The sequence below is a fragment of the Fundulus heteroclitus genome, unplaced genomic scaffold (assembly GCF_011125445.2).
Source record: "Fundulus heteroclitus isolate FHET01 unplaced genomic scaffold, MU-UCD_Fhet_4.1 scaffold_36, whole genome shotgun sequence".
NCBI classification, from domain to species: Eukaryota; Metazoa; Chordata; class Actinopteri; order Cyprinodontiformes; family Fundulidae; genus Fundulus; species Fundulus heteroclitus.
The window spans coordinates 2,326,598-2,343,413 of NW_023396770.1; the positions used below are offsets into that span (position 1 = coordinate 2,326,598).

A 16,816-nucleotide genomic window follows, 5' to 3' on the forward strand; every position below is an offset into this window, starting at 1 on the left:
GGAGCTAAGCAATGTCCCAGTGGTCAAAATGCTCCAGTTTTGCCCCTCTGACCAAAGTAGATTCTTCCAGTTTCCAGAATGTATTTCCAGATTCCTCCTAGTTTACATCAGTCTGGCTGAAAGCTGTCTTGCTGTCCTTTCCTCTGTTAATCGTCTTCTTTCAGCCTACAACCCCTGATGTGACTGAGTCAATTATCAGCATCTAGGAAGTCGCTCTGGACTCTTCAGAGACGCCTCTCACCAGATTTCTTTCAGACGTCCTGGAAATCTTACCTTTCCCACCCAGTCAGGTTTCTTTCGTGCCGAGTGGCTCTCTGAATTTCCTGATGATGTTTCTCCCTCCACTTGGAAACAATGTGATGACTTCAGTCATTTAGTCGTTCTTCTGCTTCGTGATGCTTTCTGGAGAAAACTGGCATGATTAGAAAATGTTAGAAACAGGCCACTGATGTTTTCTAAGATTAAGGCAATAATCAGATGTTGCTGGAACTATAGGTAAAGAAAAACAAAGTAGAGTTTATTAATAGGTTATAAAAGGAGGTCACTTTAGAATAGAAACAGCCTTTCTGCAGTTAAACACGGCGGAGGTCGTATCATGCTGTGGGTCAGCGGCTTTTACTAGAAAGATATGCAGTAAAACTCACTATTCACCCTTTAAATTTCACCCATTCCATCTTAGATAATATCTGACTGAATAGGATTGAAGTAAATAAAGATTCAGTGATCACAGACTAAAGTATTATGGGATGGACAGAGAATCAGGCGAGCTCCAGTCCTTCTGGCAACATGCACAGACGTTTAACCCTTCCAGGTTAATTAAAGCCACTGAAGTGTATCAAACCTCTCCAACGGATTAATCATCTTTATTTCTCTGATCATGGCCGCCGTTTTCAGGCTAAGAGCCGCTCTCAGTCACGCCTTCTTCCCTCTAAAGGATAAAAGAATTTAAAGCTATCTTTTTAAACACTTTCTAACAGTTTGCAGGTGGTTTTAAGGTTGATGAGTAAGAAATAAAAGTCTGCTGAGCTTTTTAAGACCATAAATGTACCAGAATTAGACTGTTTGTAATCTAAAATTAAAAAGACAGCATATATTAAGGTGGTTCGCCCGGATCTTTATTTCCATTTGCTCTCAGAAACCAACTTTGGCCGCTCAGCCTTCACATAAAAAGGGCTTCTGGTGCCATGGCAACCGGCATGAAATATCTTTTAATTGACTCGTTTGTTGTTCTCAGGAGGAAGAGGAGGGAAACAGTCCGTTTCCTCCTCCTCCTCTTCAGGCTCTTTGTCTCTGCTGTTTGTCACCTGACCTCCTCCACATAGAAACCTGAAACTCCATTCACCTCATCCATGTTTACAGCTCTGACACAAAAGCTGCATGTAGAGATAAATTTATAATCTGGAACAGGTTGAGGTTTGCTATTGTCTCCCCACAAGACCAACATCGGTGGCAAGAAATGTTCTTTTTGTGAAACATTGTTTTTCCTGCTGCATCTCCTACCTAATGGGCAAAAAGTGGGACTTTTTAAAATTATTTTAAAAGTCTGAACTTTAGAAATCAGCATTTGCATACTGAAGATTTTAGCAGAATGTTGGAGGACAGTCATGCAGCCCTTCTGCTCTGGGCTGAAATTGTAGCGTCCCTTTAACCTGCAGTTACTTTCCCAAACCCCCAACCCATAATTTGGGTTGGGGGATCAAACCTGATCATGGAGATAGTCTCCATGCCTGGTGCTTGATATTATGCACCTTTGTCCATGAAAGTAGTTTGAACATCTGATTTAGATTATATAGAGGGGTGGGGAATACAGTTCACAATATATGTCTTTTTTTAAATTTGGCCAAATTGTAGACCCATTTGCATGTGAGATACCTGAACTCTCATGCTACCCTTTCCTCCTTGACTAAAGGTGAGCCTTTAACAGTTTCCCAAAATCATCCTTTACCCATACTAGCCCCCAGATCTACTGGACGGATGCACTGGACTGTAAGACTTCGGTCTGTCTTACAGTGGATTTGGAGAAGCTTCTCACTGAAGAAACTCTGTTGTTTTATGACAATCTGATGAAGAGGACGCCATAATGTTCATCATTTATGAACAATTCTCCCATTTAAAATCATCTCCAGAGGTTCTGGAGCAGTCCCCAGAACAGAGCCGGCTTTTTTTATTGAAGAAGCTCAGCAAGCTTTCTTTAAGTCAGTTGCATCTGATGCTGCCCTGATATATAATAAAGAGATAAAAAGAGATAACATTACACAGCAGAAAGGATCTGCAGCATCTTGCTACAAACGTTGTTGCTCCTATAAGCTTCTTCAAGATGTTCGGTCTGCTCTGCCCCTTCCTGTAGACGCTATACTCAAATGATCTTTAGACTGCTTTATGTCAGGGAACGTGTGACGGTAAGATTGACCTATCAGGACAGAATGAGCGATAGACTGATCTTTGGTTCACAGGACAAGATAAAATGATATATAAAATAGAACCTTTGGCCACGCCATGGCTATACGTGACTCACATACTCCTTTAAAATGTATGTAACTTAGATACTCATTTGCCAGTTAATGCTCCACGTCATATTTTGTTTATCAGAACCTCTGGTTTATATTTCATATAATTTTCCAAAAAAAGTTTTGAAGACTAAAAAGATTGCATGCCTCCATTGAAACAGCAAAATGGGTTAGGGTCGGAAAAACTACTAAACAAAATATTATCTTCACTTCCTGACATAATATTATGAAAGCATTTTGCATACTTTTGCTAGAAATGTCATAAAAATAGAAAAGGATTGCAGATCCCGTCTTTAATTGTTGAATTTCCCTCTTTAAGTAAGGCAGATGGATATAGAGTAAATGGAATGCACCCCGCTTTCCACCCTGGAGAACACTAATAAATAAGAGATTGTCCACCTTACGTGGACAAAGATTATAAATATATTATGCATACGTTTTGCTAGTGATGTCATCAAAATTCATTGAACTGCAATGTTTTTATTAAATATTGATTTTTATAAAGTAACTGGCTGCATTTTTTCTGAGACGCCCTGAAATCATCGGTGAAACTGATAAAGGAAAGGTTATCTACCTTCCATAACATCCATACTTCTCACTAGAAATGTCATCAAAATGCATATAAACACAGATGTTTTGCTTAAATGTTTTCTTTTCCACAGGCAATCGCCAGCCATGTTTTTTTTTTTTTTTTGCTTAGGAAAGCTTGATAGTCACGTGACCTGGTTGTAAGCCAATAATAAAGGCCAAATAAAACATAAGCCTGACACGCACCGAGGAGCTAAATTGTTTTTCCCCCATGGACCAACGTGGATATTACACGTTTTTCAGTGACACTGGGTTATTGCTAGCAGGATAAAGTAAAAAATAAGTAATTGTCGTCTCTATCAGTCTCTATATAAGCACGCTGATGGAAAATTGGGTGGAAGGAAAAAGTGTGATAGAAGCAGATGCATAACTGAGTTCTTCTAGAGCCACCACAGACAGACGTGTCCACCATGTGAGCAACAAGTCTCACTCACCTGGTGCTGAAGATCATCCATGTAAGCAAAGAGATTTCCACTAAAAGTTCTTCCAGTTTTGGACATTTTAGACATTTCTCCTGTCAGTGTGTCAAACTATGTGACTTTGTGATGTTTTGACATTTATAAGAGCAACACCTTTTGGAAGACTGAGTTTTAAGATCATCTGCAGCAGAAATCTTTTTATGAATAACGACTCCGTCACGTTCAGGGTTGAAGTATTTTCTGAGATCGGATGAGAACTGAAAAAAAATACAGAATCTACGTTTTATTATAGGATTTCATGTCCATCCATCCTTTTAATTGACATGTAGAGTTTTGTTTTTCAAACTCACCAGTGAACATCATCTTATTCTAAATGGAGACGTTACTGGATGACTTTAATTATTTTTCACCTCCAGACAGCAGTGAAGCAGTGAAGCAGGCAGCTGCAGCTCATTAACATAATAAATGTATTTTTCACTTCAAAAAGTTAATTGAAAAATGAATTCAGAGAAACACAAGCATCAAACAAAAGACCTGGAAGCTCGCCAGCTTAATGAGTCTTTCTATAATTTCATGCTGTGTCTCCAGCATCACTCCTCTTCCTCCTCCTCCTCCTCCTCCTCCTCCTCCTCCTCCTCCTCCTCGATGTGTTTTTAATTAAGACAAACGGCTGCTGGATGTTTAAACTAAAATGACACTTTCATTGTTTGATTTGGAAAGGAGCTGCTTTGAGGATCTCAGCCGTCGTTTCTTGCAGCTTAAAAGCCGACTGCAGCTGCAGAAACACAGTTCTTATCGCTGCTGCTGCACAAGCTAAGCTGCATAATTATAAACGAACCAAACCGTTACGGAAAAACTGGCTTTGAGATCCGTCTTTAGATAACATGTGTTAATGGCACAGATCATTGTTTTAAAGCCGGGTCTAAATTGCCTGTTTTTCATGAGGTTTATTGTTCAGAGCAACAAATATAAAGCTTCTCTGAAGGTGCAGATTAGATCAGCTTCTGAAACTAAAGCAGGAAGTGATAGCAGAACCAGTGGAAAAAGAGCTTTTTGGTGTTTTCTCTGTATGAGACAGAATAGAGGGACGACAGCTGATCTAAGGTCAGATTTTATAGGGGTTGAAACAACATGAAGGTAAATGTTCTTTTTCCTCTATATTTGAGCTTTTGATAACTTGTGTTCACCAGTTTTTATCTTATCATCATTTCATGTAGGATTTCTGCAGCTGATGGTTAAAATCTGGTAACCTGGGTTTCTCCATATGAGGTGAGATTTTAAAGGTCCTGCTCTGCACCTCAGGCTCCAGGTCAATTAGATAACAATTATAGTTGCTATTATTATTATTATTATTATTATTATTATTATTATTATTATTATTATTATTATTATTATTATTATTATTATTATTATTATTATCCCTTCCTTCTGCATGCAGAGACAAAAGACTGCCGTTCAGGCGTTTATCTCATTTGTTTCAGAAGCTGGACTGTCTGGGTTTTGAGTTTTAGAATCTCCTCCTAAGAAAAAAACACCAAATATGTTTAAAGAAAGGTTTTCAGCTCCACCGGTGTCATCAGAATGTGGAAATGCAGAAATAAAAGCACTCCCGCTGTTTTTTACCCAGGGTTGGGAAATAGCAGTAAATCAGTGAATATCCTCCAAAACTCATGGTCCTCTGGAGGCGCCTTGTAATAATCCATCTATTGAAACCAGAAGCACGGAGCAGAGAAACACCTGAAACATTCTGGTCTGTCTGCCAGGATGAGGCGGTTTGGGTGGGGTGAAAACACTAAATCTGCTTACCCTCTTTGTTCTGATTAATTCATTTGGTATCAGGAAGCAGCGGGTTTAGTCCAGCAGTCTGAGTTGTTTCTTATTACGTGTTTAACAATAAGCATCAGATCCTTGCTTCACTTCACAAGACGGACAAATTCTACCTTCATGGCTCAGGAACGTCCAACTAATCGAGTCCTTACAAAGTCACAAACATTTCCTCAGATCCTCAGCGTGAAAACAGACAGAACTGGAACGCTTGTCCTACTCATGTTGTCATAAGACCTCAGATATCTGTCCTAACATTAAGCAGACATCCAGCAATAACCCTTTCATTAGAGGGCGTGGGTGTCAGAGCAGGGAAGCATCTGAAATATGCGGCGCAGCGAGCCCAGAGTCACTAGCTGATGTTTACTGGATGAAACGTTGCAGCCGAGTCTCATGGGAACACTTTGCTGTCTGCTGCAGGTAACAGGCTGACTGCTCATAGCTACCCCACACAACCCCTGTTAAGAAAACACTTTCAGGACCAAACATTCATCGATCATATCCGTGATACACAACAAAAAGCCTTTCCTTTACCCTTACCTGATGACTGATATTCAAAAAGATCACTGAAAGGGTTTTATTAAACTGCAAACTGTTTATTTTTTGTTTTCTTTTACCCAGTTTTAGTCATAATTTCATTCTTCTGGCTAAAAATGTGTTTAAAATCATTTAACTCTCCATGAGCATTGCATTGATGTTTCCGACCAGGCTCGTTACTAATGGATCTCCTCTGTGGTGCCAGTTTTCAAAATGCCTCCAGGCTTTAAACACAAGCAGCCAGCAGGGAGTTATTAGAGAAACATCAATGGGAGTAAATAATTCAAAGAGCTGCGGGGGATTTCTCACCTTTTCTCTCTAAATCTTTGTTCAGTGGTCGCTTAAACTCTTCGGTTCGTCTCAGGCGGGTTCAGAATCAGCTTTGTGTGCAGAAAAATTAATTTGACTTCATTTTGTACAGACAATAAGTATTGATATATACAATTTAGAGAAGATAAGATAAAAGGAGCACCATGTATTTGTATGTACACCAGATATTATTTTCTTTCTTTTTCAAAGACAGGTTATAATTGTGCAAATACGCTTGTTTTGCTTCCCAGCAGACTAGTTGATTACTCAGGCTGTGAGGTGGTTGTTGTGTTCATGAGAGAAAACAGCCTGGAAGGAGAAACTGTCCCTCTGGATGCTGGTTTTAGCAAATAGTGCCTCTGTAGCGCCACCTGATGGTGAAAGTCTAAACAGTTTGTGTGCAGGATGTGTGGGGTCTGCAGAAATGTTAGCAGCTTATCTTCCTGACCCCGGACTGGTAGAAGTCCTGGATGGAGGGAAGGTCCACCCTGATGGTCCTCTCTGCAGACCTGACTGGTCATTGCAGTTTGGGCTGGTTCTGTTTTTAGGATGAGCCGAACCACTCAGTGACGGATGAACACAGGACAGAATTAATGATGGCGGTGGAGAAGATGAGCAGCGGCCTCTGGGATGTTTGGACTTCTAGAGTTGCTACAGGAAGTCCAGCCTCTGCAGGACCTTCTTCAGGACGTGTCTGGTTCCTAGGAACCGCAGGTGATCCACAACAAGCAGAGGGTTCTCAGAAAGTCCTCTGTCTTGAGCAGGTTCAGCTCCTGGTGGTTCTGACCATACAAGTCCATCAGCCAGTCCATTTTCTGTCTTTATGCAGACTCGTCATTGTCCTGGATCAGACTTCAGAAGGTTAGAGATGAGTCCGCCGTCATTTGTGTTTGGAGACAAGATGAGTGGTGAGAGAATACACCCCTGGGGGACGCCGGTGCTGATGGTTCTTGTGTGGGAGGAGAAGCTCTCCAGCCTCACCTGCTGATGCCAGTCAGTCATGAAGCTGGTGATCCACTGACAGCAGGCTGCCACACCGTCAGTTGGGTGAAGTTTTGATTGAGGATGTCTGGGTTGATGGTGGTGAAGGATAAGTGTAGTCGCAGGTTTAGCCTGAAGACAGAAGGTTCACTGATGCCCTCCAACAACAACCTCCAGGTCAATCATGTCATCAAAGATGATTGAAAACATCAGGCCAACTTAAAGGCATACCGTTTTGGATGATTAAATGAGTCATTTCAGGTCGAACAAAGGTTTTCTCGGCCGCCCTGGTGGTCTGTGGGGGAAATACCGTACTTGCAATTGCAAGAACTCTCGGCCCGCACCCACAGGCTCAGAAGTCTCGTGCAAGACCGCGAGAGTCGGTCTTGCTTTACAGCGAGAACTCCATGTATTTTTGCCCTGCTATTCACTATATGCATGCACGAAAGCAACAACAAAGAACCCCGTGTTAACCTCAAATAAACATGCAAGCATATCGAGTTTTATTATTATTATTTTTTTATTTTCTTTATTTTTTTTAATGTTGGCGAGACGCTACTGCCTCGCCGCGGCCACCGCCTGATGTTCATACTTTCACTGTGTTAGTCATTATTTGTACTGCTGTTTTTTCAACTTTTCGTTGCGTTCGCCTGTCTGCTAAGCTCAAAACAACCGCGCCTGGCTTGACGGAGAAACCAGAACAGCTGAGCATCTTTATGACAGTGCACTTTTACTTTCACCCTCTGGGGGGAGCCTCGCTGGAAAATCAACCCTGGTTGCATAGTATGCCTTTAACTCATTGTGTTTAAAATTAACTTCAAAATAATCTTTTTCAGGGGAGAACTTGCTTAGATCCAATTAGCCAATCAACAGTAACCTCTTTGTCTGTGCATATAACCCAAATACCATGTAATAAAGAAAACATCCAGCCATCCATTTTCTGTCACGCCTATCCCTCATGGGGCAGCGGGGGTTGCTGGTGCCTATCTCCAGCGTTCACTGGGTGAGAGGCGGGTTCACCCTGGACAGGTCACCAGTCTGTCGCAGGGCAACACAGAGACAGACAGGACAAACAACCATTCATACACACACTCACTCACACCTAAGGAGAGTTTAGAGAGACCAATTAACCGAACAGTCATGTTTTTGGTCTGTGGGAGGAAGCCAGAGTACCGGAGAGAACCCACGCATGCACAGGGAGAACATGCAAACTTAAAGAAAACATAAATATCATAAAAGTTTTGTATCCTAAAATGTGTTTTTGTGGAAACATCATGCATACACAGTGCAAATGTGGGCCCCTGGGCAACAGCCTGTTTTGGGCCCAACCTCAGAAAACAGTTTTTTAGATATGCAAATTTCTATACATTGATGGATGAGGATATAATTTTTTGAACGCACCCCAGGAAAAAAAAATGTTCCAAAACAATTTTTAAACTGGGGTTTCTTAAACTGCAATCACTTCTTAAAGTCTTGATTCCTAGAAGTGATTGCACTTCGCTGGACCAGTGCAGCATGAAGATCTAATATCCAACCAATAAAAATTATTTCACTGCAGAAAAAAATCTGCGGTTTTGCGCTTTAAAGTCCTTCTCATTGTTCCCGCCATGGCTGAGGCAAAAACGTCCCCACATAGCTCTAAATTTAACACTGTAAGGCAAACTTTGGAGCAGATCAGGAAGTTTTGTCTCCCCTCTCCCCTTCTGTCTTTCTCTCACACACAGAAGAGGGCCGTTGGAAAACGGACTTATGGGACTAAGTAGGCATCTCCACGTATCCCCAGCTCCCAAAATGCCCCACCCCACAGCTCCACCCACACCACCAGCACGGTGACCACAGCAATGCTGCAAGTCAGCTGCCCCCCCTCCCCACTGGTGCAACCACACTAGAGGAACTCAGGCCAGCTATAGGATTCCCTGGACCAATAGGATTTGAGCCCCAGCAGGTGCACTCTACCTCCCAACCATCGGACAGCCCACCCCAAGGCGGGACCAAAACACGGCAACTAAAAGTTGCCAAAAAAATCCCCCTCCCCACTCCCAACCCTAAACCCAGTTCCCCTCACCTGTGTCTGCACACCCCCAGCCAGCCAATCTGATCAAACAGACCTCAGTCCATCCTGACAAACAGCTAGAAGATGTTTTTTCAGTACAAACTGTGACAATCATCATTTGTTTAAAACAAGTAGCCAAACCAACTCTTGCTGAAGCATGTCTTCATGCAATAAGGTTGTTCCATTCAAAGCCGTTAGCCAAGTGAGAGTTAATCATTTTATTTTACAGTTTTCTGTTTAGAATACTTATTAACTTTCTTTTGTCATAGTTAAACATTATGGGAGATAATGGAGATGAAAAAAAGAGGACTGGGCTCTTGTTGAACTTTGTTAATATAAACTTGGAGAGTAGGAGTGGATATTCTCCTAATAATATCAAGGCTGATTAATGCTTGGCTATTTCCGTTTTTTCACAGTAAAACTGTTATATAAGCATTATTTCCAGGAATGATATGAAGCATCTGTTGTGATATGGAACTAGAACACCCCACACACGTCCATGTAAATTAAGTCCTATAAAAGGAGACGGTGAAGTTGTGATGAAATGGATTCTTGCTGAATGAAGATTTTACTGTAAGTCCTGGAATAAAAATCCCCCTGATGGCCGATGAAGAGGAGCGGCTTTGTCTCGTCTCTCGTTCCTCCCATGTCATCCTTCTTCAACAACATCTCATACTGTAATTTACATTTAAGGTCACAACAACAACAAAGCAGAACATAGTTTCACACCTGTGGAAAAACAAGGACAACCTTATCAACAATCAAGATCATAGTAAACCTCAAAGGTAAATACAGTTGGGCTTTACTTAGAGTTCTTGGTTAGATGGATACTGCTTGGGTCTAGTTTGCAATCTTTTTACTGTTCAACAGCACATGACTGGTTTGGTCGTTCAGTCATGTTTACACAGACGTACTCATTTATCCTTGAGGGTAAGTAGAAGGTCTTGATATAGTTTCTGAAGTCTCCTCCCGCCAAACTGTACACTACCGGGTTCAGGCAGCACTGGAGGTAGGCGATGGATTGCGTAATCGACAGGGCAATCTGCCAACCGTCTGCCACCTCACACGACATCAGCTGAAACATGTTGGTGGTGTCATACAGCAGAATGAGGTTGTACGGCATGTGGCAGACGACAAACACCACCATGATCCAGATCATCTTCTTAATCGCTTTTTTTTCTAGGCTTTGTCCCCCAAATCTGGCTTCCGTTGAGGCATTTTTTCTTAGCAGGGAGATGATGATTAAGGTGTTGCAGACGATTATGATGAGCAGTGGCAGCAAGAAGCCAAAAGTGATTTGGAAGCTGGGAACAGCCAATTTAACCATCCGGGAGGATTTACTGTCGTTAAACCGAAGCGCACAGACGTACTGTGGAGGCTGATCTTCTTCTTTACTCCCCAGCATGAAGATTATGTCACTTGACGGCTTATACCAGTGATGATAGTAGTAGGTGGGGACAGAAACCAGAATGGCAAAGACCCAGATGATGGCACACATGATCCGGCATACGTTCAATGATCTTGACATCATATTTTCAAAACTAGAGCCCATGATGAAGTAGTGTACGGTGCTTATCCCGGCGAGCAGCAACATTCCCGAGTAGAGGTTAATGCTGTAGGAGCCCTGCAGCAGCTTGCAGGCCACCTGCCCCATGGGCCACGAAAACAGCTCGTTGTAGATGAGGAAAGGCAGACCCACAACGAAGAGCAGGTTGCTGATGGCCAGGTTGAGCAGGAAGATGTCGCTTTCATTCTCTTTTTTGGTCCGTTTCTTTTTCAGCACAATGGTGAGGATTACCAGAACATTCCCCACGAAGGCCAGAATACAGATGCCAGGGTGGACGTACAAACTGAGCAGCCGTTTCACATGGTTGCTGTTATTGAAGGTGCAAGGTCCGACTTCACCTACGTAGTCATCAGTTGCCTGATTGGATATTGACTCATTCATTGATGTGTAGTTCTCACTGTAACAACACATAAAAAGTTATTAGTTTGCATGTAAGATGAGTTCATTTTTTTGCAGCGATCCAAGCTGTCAGTGCTTTTTGGCTGGTTGTTATTCTTCATTATGAACAGGCTGCACCAAAGACTCTTGAAAATGATCAGAGAAAACCACAATTTATGAAGGTTTGTAACAGTTTAATTGAAGGATTTTCAGACTTTTGTTGCAAGGAGATGTTGTTGTGTCTCATGGATCACGCTTTCTTCGGTTATTTTTCTTTATATTAGTTCTTACTTTTGTGGACCAATTAGCAGATCAGTCATTTAATAGGTTCTTGATTCTGTCCTGGTTAGATTTCTTTCTGTGTTTTCTCCCTCTCCTTTGACAGTCTCCATTGGTCTCAGCTGTTGCCCATAATAATCTGATTACCCACACCTGCTCTCCATGCCCTCTCTCCTCTAGACAAGCTACCTGGTCATCTCTTCCCACATGCTGGTTCCTACCTGCTCCTAACTCAGATTCATTCCTCTGTTCTGTGGATTTTGTACCTTCTGCCATCCCATATCTCCATGCCTGCTATGTCTAGTTGTGCTGCCACAGTTTTTAGTTTAATTTTTATTCATTAAATGACTCATTTCCATGTGCTCTGTGCTTGGGTCCTCCTTACCTCCACCATGACATGAACGGCTCAACAGATATGTTAATATGCCTGTAATATTGGGCTCAAATGTATTTTTAATTTCTGTTTCTGACTGTGTTGTTTATAACAATTTGAAATGTTTTGCATTTTTACAAATACATCTGGTTTTATGTCCTATTCTTTATTTCATCAAGCCCTATTATAAGAAAGTCAACAGAAATCCATCCATCGTCTATACCTGCTTATCCATTCAGAGTCTCCAGCAGACAATGGGCTACAGGCAGAGTCCATCACAGCATAACAGAGACATAGGACACCCATCCATGCACATATATTCACTCCAAAAGGCGATTTAGAGCCCAGTTAACCTAAAAGTCATGTTTTTGGACTGGGGGAGGAAGTTGGAGTACCCAGAAAAAAACACCCATGCATAGGGAGAACATGCAGACTCCATGCAGAAAGTTGTCAGGCCAGGTTCTGAACCTAGGACCTTCTTATGCAAGGCAATAATAATAATAATAATAATAATAATAATAATAATAATAATAATAATAATAATAATAATAATAATGACTATCCTGTTAGTTTATAAATCACTGGTCTACTCTGCATACCCAGAACCAGAACCAAACATGGAGAAGCAGCATTTAGTTCCTATGCTCCCCAAATCTGGAACAAACTTCCAGAAAACTGCTAAATACCTGAGAGTTTGAGTTTCTTTAAATCAGACTGAAAACCCTCATGTTCAGAGCTGCTTTAAGCCATGATAACAGGAATACTGACCAACAAATTTGACGTTTTCAACTTATATAATGTAATGTTTAAAAATAATAATAATAATTAATTGTCATTGCAACATACATTCTAATGAAAAATGTCCACTACATTTATCCCGTATCTCTGTGCGGCACACAGTGAGCATTATGGGGCCTTGCTCAGAAACTCAGAGCAGCAGTGTTTGGGATTTGAACCCAGAACCTTGTAGTCTTTCAAGGATGGAATGCCTTGCTCGAACCAACACACCACCACTCACCCAACAGTGCTACCAACTGTACCACTGTGCCGGCGTTTTTTGTTTTTATTATTATTCCTGATGTGAACAAGTGAACACATTAATTTAAGGAAGAAAAAAACAATGAGCTAAAAGTTCAGCTGATTTAGGATTTTCGTTAAATTTTTTAGTCAAAGTTTCAAAGTCTGGACAGGATTCACTGTTGAGGCCAATTCCATTTACTATTCGTATATCTACGCCTCATCTTAGTAAGACTATCAGACAGCATGGGATCTGTTTTGAATTTTCTGCTGACTTTCAGATTAATTTATCAGTTAAACTGGATTAGTTGATTAGAACGGAAGCAAATGAGTTAAATACATATAAGCCTGGATCACTCTCCATCCAGAGTTTTTTATCTTTAGACCAAAACGTCTGAGGAGAAAACTGTTTATGTGTCTCTGGATGGCATTGCCTCGGCCAACGTTACTAAAACTTTTTTTGTGTTCATAACATCAGCCAATTTAGACAGATTCTGTCCCAGACATGTTCAGAAAAACCAGATCATGCATTTGTCACTTCAAGGCTGGAATATTGTAATTCTTCACTCTCCGGATATCCAGCTTAACGTTTTCCCAGAGCATTTGGATCAGTTTATGTTCTTAGTGACCTAAGTTGACATTTGTTATGTATTGCTTCTATAAAAATAAACTTTTTTTGGTTGTTTACAGGCTCGGTGTTTCACTGTTGTGACTGGAGATCAAAACCGGTTCTTAAAACTGGCAAAGCACAAATAGCAGTCAGGAGAGGAACCAGTTATACCTGCCACAATGTACGCAGAAGTTACCACAAAAATGAAACAGAAGAAAACAAATAGAAGGAAACTGAAGAAGGAAGTTACATAAAGACACGGTACCATGACTTATTTAATTCATATTTATAAAACTATAAACATGGTTTAATTAAAAGCATCAATTGCAAAATGGGGAGGAAACATTGCAAAAACTAAGATTAGGAAAAGGAAGTGACAAAATATTTCTTGTGAGATTTCTGTTCATTTATTTATTTTTTTATCTTTGAGGACTTAAAGGGATAGTCCCAACATTTTATGAGCAGTTAGTAAGAAATAGACATTGTCAACATAAAGTAACAAATATCAGTCAATATAGTATAGCAGTTTTCAGATAAGTGACAGAAATTGTGATGCTTAGAAATAGAGGGACAGAGCACCAAATAAATATATTATATAGGAGCTTTTAAACTTTTTTGATCCACTGGGATCTCTGCTGTACTTTTACTCTTCTGACAGGACCGGCAGCAGGAAACAAAAGTTCTTGGAGACTCACAGGACCCTGGTGCAAAGTTTAGAGTTTAAACATATGATTAATTCACAGCTATTTTAATCTGGATGGCATTTACTTGGCCTCTAGTAAAAAAGTAAAAAATCTTGGTGTAATTTTTTACCAAGACATGTCATTTAAATCCCATATTAAACAGGTTTCCAGAGTTTCCTTTTTTCACCTCAGGAATATCGCCAAAATTAGAAACATTCTGTCCAGGAGGGATGCTGAAAAACTGGTCCATGCATTTGTTACTTCAAGGCTGGACTATTGTAATTCTTTACTATCAGGAAGTCCACAAAATGCAGTTCAAAGCCTTCAGCTGATCCAAAATGCTGCAGCAAGAGTTCTGATGAAAATCAACAAGAGGGATCATATTTCTCCCGTTTTAGCTTCCCTTCATTGGCTTCCTGTTAAATCAAGAATAGAATTTAAAATTCTCCTTCTAACGTATAAAGCCCTTAATAATCAAGCTCCATCATATATCAGAGCTCTGATTACCCCGTATGTTCCTAACAGAGCACTTCGCTCTCAGACTGCAGGTCTGCTGGTGGTTCCTACAGTCTCTAAAAGTAGAATGGGAGGCAGATCCTTTAGCTATCAGGCTCCTCTCCTGTGGAACCAACTCCCAGTTTTGGTCCGTGAGGCAGACACCCCGTCTACTTTTAAGACTAATCTTAAAACTTTCCTTTTTGACAAAGCTTCTAGTCAGAGTGGCTCATGTTACCCTGAGCTACCTCTATAGTTATGCTGCTATAGGCTTAGGCTACTGGAGGACATCAGGGTCTATTTCTCTCTTTCTGCTGAGTTCTCCTACTGCTCTCCAATCTGCATTGTTTGTTGTTATTTCAGCTTTTAACTTTTTGTTTTCTCTCATTTTTCTCTTCATAGAAGGTACACCTGGTCTGGTGTTCTGTTAGCTGTGACATCATCAGGGGAGGCAGATCATCCACTATTACCATCTACCATAGAAAGTACTCCTGGGTCAATGTGAGCTTCTGAGCTTTCTGTGTCTCTGCTCTGTCTTCTCTAACATAGAAAGTACTCCTGGGTCAATGTGAGCTTCTGTGCTTTCTGTGTCTCTGCTCTGTCTTCTCTAACATAGAAAGTACTCCTGGGTCAATGTGAGCTTCTGTGCTTTCTGTGTCTCTGCTCTGTCTTCTCTAACATAGAAAGTACTCCTGGGTCAATGTGAGCTTCTGAGCTTTCTGTGTCTCTGCTCTGTCTTCTCTAAGCCCCAGTGGGTGGAGGCAGATGAGCGTTCACACTGAGCCTGGTTCTGGTTCTGCTGGAGGTTCTCCTCCCTGTTAAAGGGGAGTTTTCCTCTCCACTGTCGCTTCATGCATGCTCAGTATGAGGGATTGCTGCAAAGCTATCAACAATGCAGACGACTGTCCACTGTGGCTCTACGCTCTTTCAGGAGGAGCCTTGAGATGATGCATGTTGTGAATTGGAGCTTTGTACATAAAACTAAATTGACCTTAAGGAGGTTCACTAGGACTCATTTATTCTGCGGGTAAAACACAAACAGTTCTACAGACGGTTCATCGAGGAACCTTGGTACAAATACTTGATTCAGTTTAACATGTTTTAGTTCTGCTAAAGGGAACAAAGGTGAAGTTGAACCTCCTGTTGGAATTAAAACTTTCTTTTGGAAATATTTTACCTATTTCTAACAACAAAACTTTAAGCAAACATCTCGGAGAAATTAGTAAAATGACTTAATTTCCTTGTATCTCTAACCTGAGGGAAACGGTATCTTAGTTATAAGAGATTCTATTTTGGGATTATTTTTTTGTTCATCATCATATTTATTGGTCTTAAATATAATCTAAACAACATAAACAGAAATAATCGCCGTACTGAGGATCAATAAATTGAAACAAAGCTGTAAATCCAGCAGAACGCCTCTGCATTCCTCTATAATGATTCAGACTAAACATCTTTTCACTTTCAGCGAGAGCAATAAGATTAAACCCTTTAAAATAATTAATCTAAACTGATCTTCTTCATTTTCTCACACAGTCTGTAGGATTCTCACCTTCTGAAGTTGATGTAAGGACAGTTTCCTCCTTCATGTGTTGAATCTGCGCCCTGAGAAGAGAAGCCGATCGTTTCCGTGTCCAAACGGCCTTCTGTGTCAGAATGATCTGCGAAGCCTCCTCTAATGTCTTTACACCCAGAGTGATGGAAAAAACTGGTCTGACTGGTCTGATCGTAGTGAAATACATCAGTTAGTGAGTCATGTCAACAAACGTAGACGTTTCAGGGTTTAAATATTTGTTCAATGATCATGAGTTATACAAAGTTAGCCACAGATGGTTTCCTGCAGGACCAAAACCCAGAGCAGTCCATCAGGTCCCAGCGCTCAGCCACAACGACTGACAGCGTCATGTTAGGTGGGTTCAATAAAGTTATTCTGTATTTGGGTGATCTGATCACAGCTGGGTTCCTAATAAGAAGAGGGGAAGTATACATAAAAAAAGAGGTTGTTGGTAAAAGCTAAGCTGGCATCTGCTTCGTTTCTCTTCAGCGTTGTTTGCACTTGAAATAAGAACAACTCATCTCCATCAACTTATTTCAAGTGCATTATATCTAATTATCTTATTTTAGGAGTAAAATTACTCTTGCCATTGGCAGATAATCTTATTTAGCTGCTCAAATAAAGTAAAAATACACGCATTT

The 16,816-nt window shown here is 40.8% G+C and overlaps 1 protein-coding gene across 1 annotated transcript; it reads right to left on the reverse strand.

Moving 5' to 3' along the window:
- Nucleotides 1–9,714: 9,714 nt before the first annotated feature.
- LOC105918917 (C-C chemokine receptor type 6) lies at nt 9,715–16,250 on the reverse strand. The gene is made up of 2 exons (XM_012854101.3): nt 16,173–16,250; nt 9,715–11,182 (listed from the first exon to the last, which is right to left on the reverse strand). The coding sequence occupies exon 2, from the start codon at nt 11,164–11,166 to the stop codon at nt 10,075–10,077; it is 1,092 nt and encodes a 363-aa protein (XP_012709555.2). The 5' UTR covers nt 11,167–11,182; nt 16,173–16,250; the 3' UTR covers nt 9,715–10,074.
- Between the last annotated feature and the right edge of the window lie 566 nt (nt 16,251–16,816).